Consider the following 5,000-nt stretch of genomic DNA (forward strand, 5'->3'; position numbering starts at 1 on the left):
AGTGGCCGGGGGTCAGGGTGCGACGGAGGGTCAAGGAGGAGAGGCACAAAGCCTCACAAAGTCCCCCTTGACCAAAGGGATAGCAAGAGCGGTTTGATTTCCAAATGCTATCATTAATCTCTCTTAAACTACTTTCAAGGTTTCCATTTGCATTCTTTTTTCATATCCAATAACAATTATTTTTGTTGTTGACTCAAGTGCCTCCTATCGTCTGTGATAAATTAACATTTCCTCCGACCCGAGTCCCAGTTTCTTTCAACTCCGTAGCGAATGCCAGCAAATAGCTATTTAATGAGTGCCAATTACGACTCCTTTCTGAGTGCCACCGACCCCTTCCGCAGGATCCCGTGGCCGCCGGGGCGTGGGAGGGCGTGAGGAACGGCACTGTGGCTCCGCCCTTGTGCCCGCAGCCAGACGCGCCCTCGGACTGGACGCACGAGGACTGCCTCTACCTCTCCGTGTACACGCCGCAGGTGAGTCGCCTCGGGAAGAGGAGCGCGCGGGGGCGGCGCCCTTGGAGCAGGGCGGACACAGGAGGCGAAGGCGCCGTGTTGGATGACGTGGGGTCGCTGCTGGGGAACAGCCAGTGAGATTATAAGCTTTATTCCTCTTACTATTTTTCCAGATAGATTTTAGGGTCATTGCGGGTATTTTTGCAGGGGAAGGAGGGGGGGTGAGGGCTGTTTGCCCGACTACGCTTTGTTCAAGTAAAGAGGGCAGACATAAACAGAATAAAGTATGAAATGACAGTTTCTCAGTCTGGGATTTGGGCGTTCGTCTTAGGTCATTTTTCTCTTCTTTTGCTTGTCTGACTGCCATTAATTTTCGTGAGTGCTTTTGCAATCGCCGGCAACCTTGCAACTCCTAGTAACTCTGAATGGTGTTTCAGCCCAACCGGACCGACCTCCCCGTGATGGTGTGGCTTCCCCAAGGAGGCTTCATCAGCGACGTGACGCCCCTGTTCCAGCCGGAGTTCCTCCTGGCGAAGGACGTGGTCCTCGTCGTCCTGCAGCACCGCCTCGGCGTCCTGGGTTCGTATCCGGCGCCGCGTCAAATGCGACCCGTATCTATGGTGGCATGTTGCGTACGAAGGTGGCTTTGTGGTCAGTGATCAGCGGGTATTGTGTCGGCACAATGATACAGCCCATTCTCGCGTTCCCGCCATTGCGCCAGAGCCATGAAGGTTTCATGCGGTCAATTCCCTCTTGGATCTGCAGGATTCCTGTCGACCGAGGACTCCGAGCTCCCTGGCAACCTGGGGCTGAAGGACCAGGCGCTGGCCCTTCGCTGGGTGCAGGACAACATCCGCGACCTCGGCGGCGACCCAGACAAGGTCACCATCTTCGGCCAAAACGCGGGTGGTGCGGCAGTGCACTACCACATGCTGTCTCCCATGTCCAGTGGTAAGTCCGTCTCCCATGGCCAATGGTAAGTCCTTCTCTCATGGCCAGTGGTATGTCTGTCTCTTGGCCAGTGGTAGGTTCATTTTTCATGGCCTGTTCGAGATGTGGAGGTGGGGATGTGTGTATATGTATAGAAAGAAATTAGACCTTATGCAAAAAGACTTCTGTCACTAATTTCTTCCCGCCTTTCCCGAAGGCCTGTTCCAGCAAGCTATCATGCAGTCGGGGGCGGCGCTGTGTCCCTGGGCGCTTCGGGAAGACCACCGACAGGTGGCCTTCAGCTTCGGCCGCATGGTGGGCTGTTCGGGCGAGCGCGGGGGCAACAGCACTGCGCTCGTCGACTGCCTTAGGGAGGTCCCCATCGAGCAGCTGATGGCCGTGCTGCCCTACATCATGGTGAGCACAGCGTCCATCTGGGCAGCTTACATGTGTGTGTGCATGGATATGCGTATTTATGCGCCTCTGTATCAGTAAACGGACAGAAAGAAAAGTGACCCTTGCCTCCGCCCGCAGCCCTCCCCGTATGTCCTAACGCCCCGCGTGGACGGCGAGTTCCTGCCCGACCACCCCGCCACGCTGGTCAGGGAGGGCCGCTACAACCGCGTCGACGTCCTGTCCGGGGTCACGCGGGACGAAGGTGCTCTCAACGCCAGAGGTGAGGGACGGCGTCTGGCTCTGTCTACGCAGCCACAAGTACCATTTTAGCCATATATAAAGACTTACTGTTACGCACTTACTGCACAGCATTTCGCCAACTGGCGGTCGATTTTTCAAGTAATCTGGAACCTCTCTCGCGCTTCCTCCTACAGCGTTCGTGGAGGACGGCGTCGTGGACAGCATGATCCAGAACTTCAGCCTCGTGGGTCCCCCCGCCCTCGGCTTCGAGGCCTGGGACGACGACCCCGAGTACCTGGCCCGCCTGGCCTTCCACAGGTACCTGGGGCCTATGGAGTTCGACCTGACCAAGATCGATCCTCTCGTCAAGGTAGGACCAGCAGGGAATCGCTAATTGCCACAGTCTGATTTATAAATGGGCTCTGAAGCAAGTGCATCTCAGTGTCAGTACCTCGGCCTGATCCCGACCCTCCTTGTCCCCCAAGCTCCTCGGCGACAGCTTCTACAGCATGTGCAATGTGGAGACCATCGTGCACCATGCACGCGACGCCGCCTTCGGCTACCGCGTCTTCGCCTACGAGCTGCAGCACCGCGGGGAGCACGCCTTCTCCGACCTGTTCAGGGGACCCTCGCCCGCCTGGAACCTGGCCTGTGAGAAGCCCTGACTGAGTGCAGATTCCGAGGTTTTGTGCACACTGATATATTCATTGTCAGTTTGTTTTGTTTTATCTTCAAGTGACGGATTTTAACTCCGGCGGCGAGCGACACAAACGCTTCCTCTCGCACACAGACGTGGGTGACTCGGATGACCTGCAGTACCTTTTCTCCTTCGATAAGCTCAACATCAGTCTGAGCAAGGACGAGGACCTCTTCGTGTCTCGGATCATGGTGGATCTCTGGACCAACTTTGCCGCCACCGGGTAAGAGGGAAACACTTTCTAACGGATGTCGAATAACGGGTAATTTTCGTCTCGGGAGCTGATGTGACACACCGCTGCAGTGAACTATCTCTTTGGAGGAGCAATGAGTTCCATAACTCTCTTGCAAAAACGTCAGTTTATTTGCTGCACAAAAGAATGCAATCCACTAAATGATCTCCCTCGTAGGAACCCGACGCCCGACCTGTCCCTGGGCTTTAAGTGGACGCCGACCGAGGCCTCGAGCCTCTCCTACCTCGGCATCACCTCCGCCCCCGCCATGAAGGCCTACGCCAGGGATCAGGTACTGCGTTCAGTCACAGGGCCCTAAATAATCTTGGGTGGAGGGACCGCGATCACGCTGATACGAAACTTTTAACAAGAAACTGGCCCCAACAATTTCCCATTTCAAGCATGTCAAAAGCAAGGCGGACAGCTTAATTTATATACTCTGCATTGCATAACTTGTCACCAGAATGGGCTTTGCATGCTGCAAACAAGCCCGTAATTTCCGAGTGTAATGGCTAAAATTAAATGGTGTCACATTTTCACCTTTTTCAGGACATCGAATTCTGGAGGAATCTGCCGAGGAAGATGAACAAGTTGCTGTACCCGGACCGCTTCTCCAAGGACCAGAATTAGGACGCCAGGATGAAAGAGCCTCGGTTGCTTATCGCTTGAATAATTAGCATATATCAAGCATGTGTATTGTGTTATTTACCTTTTATACGAAATTCATATTTGTCTACAAAGTGTTCAAACAAATATGTTGATATCTATCAACAAAAGATACACACCGTTACAATGTGTGTATAAAACGTATTTATGAGACAAAAAAAAAAAAAAACCGGCAAACTCGCAGCATAATAGATATAGGGTGTCTCCCTCTAACATTGATAAAAAATATGCATCCGTTAATAAAACATGAATATTAACATAGAGAGCATCGTCTCCAGTCATCGACTACCAGCGAGTCCTATTTTTCTGATGCTGGAAACAAGCAATACAGCAGTACTAATTTGCACCTGCTTCAGCACCTATTGTGGCGAGGTCAAGTTGTTTAAGACACAGATCATGCTGAGTCGCAATATATCACAGGAAATTGGTTCTAGGGTTCCTTAATCATCCTGACTGCTGCAAGGACGACAAATATGAAAATCTGCAGTTGATGAGGGAAGATTACTGGCTGCACAGTCCCTGCTGCCAACTACTACAAAGCTGTAGTAAATATTTTTGGTCCTTAGAATTGCCTTATAGAAATTTCTCGATCTTTATTTCGAACCCTGCTCTTCCCGAACTCCAACCGAACTGGACTGAGCCAAAGTATGACTGTGAAGTGGTAATAGATTGTATAAGATTGTCCATTCTCTTAACGAGGAACTAATAAGTTCGCAATGCAAGAAATGTACTAAAGAAATACTGTTATATCTTTATCCCTTTCCCCTTTCCCTCTATGTCTATCTTTCTGTCTGTCTGATAGTTTCTCTCCTCTCTCTCTCTCTCTCTCTCTCTCTCTCTCTCTCTCTCTCTCTCTCTCTCTCTCTCTCTCTCTCTCTCTCTCTCTCCACACGCTTACATACAGAGGAACACACAAATCATTTCGTAACACTGCAAATATCCCGATTGCAGACTCCTTTGCCCTCCATGTACAGTACCAACATGATTCAATAAAACGGTGTGACTTCAACCTTGTGATATCTATTGTCTGCCGTTGTCGATATTTGATCACACGTTTAGGATATGTGTAAGGGACCTTCACGAAGGATAAGGCTTTCCTCCTCTTCTTCTTGTGTACTTCGTAGGATACCTGGTTTTTACATTTTCATCCTTGAGTTTTCTCTCTTCTCTTCGTTTTTGTTTTTGTAGCGATTGTGAATATAAATAAAATGAAATCTAGCTATGATGATTTTTTACTATTGCCTAGTATTCAAGTGCGATGAAATGAACAACAGATACATAGATAGACAAATAGGTAGATAGATTGATAAATATAAATATATATAAATAGATAGATAATTACATATAGACATATAGATAGATATATGGACAGACAGATAGATATAAA

At 50.0% G+C, this 5,000-nt stretch overlaps 1 protein-coding gene and 1 long non-coding RNA gene across 2 annotated transcripts in view; one reads left to right on the top strand and one right to left on the bottom strand.

Annotated features, from left to right (window-relative positions):
• LOC119598948 (cholinesterase 1-like) overlaps nucleotides 1–3,639 on the top strand; it is a 4,038-nt gene extending 399 nt beyond the window's left edge. The window contains 10 exon segments of the mRNA XM_037948658.1: nucleotides 342–473; nucleotides 890–1,031; nucleotides 1,218–1,403; nucleotides 1,600–1,799; nucleotides 1,917–2,058; nucleotides 2,213–2,388; nucleotides 2,504–2,669; nucleotides 2,809–2,938; nucleotides 3,125–3,239; nucleotides 3,497–3,639. Coding sequence (XP_037804586.1) covers nucleotides 342–473; nucleotides 890–1,031; nucleotides 1,218–1,403; nucleotides 1,600–1,799; nucleotides 1,917–2,058; nucleotides 2,213–2,388; nucleotides 2,504–2,669; nucleotides 2,809–2,938; nucleotides 3,125–3,239; nucleotides 3,497–3,577 — 1,470 coding nt within the window. The 3' untranslated portion in view covers nucleotides 3,578–3,639.
• Nucleotides 1–5,000, bottom strand: part of LOC119598949 — a 25,579-nt gene that overhangs the window by 19,825 nt on the left and 754 nt on the right. The window lies entirely within an intron of this gene.

This window comes from Penaeus monodon, chromosome 42 (assembly GCF_015228065.2).
Source record: "Penaeus monodon isolate SGIC_2016 chromosome 42, NSTDA_Pmon_1, whole genome shotgun sequence".
In the NCBI taxonomy this organism is placed as follows: Eukaryota; Metazoa; Arthropoda; class Malacostraca; order Decapoda; family Penaeidae; genus Penaeus; species Penaeus monodon.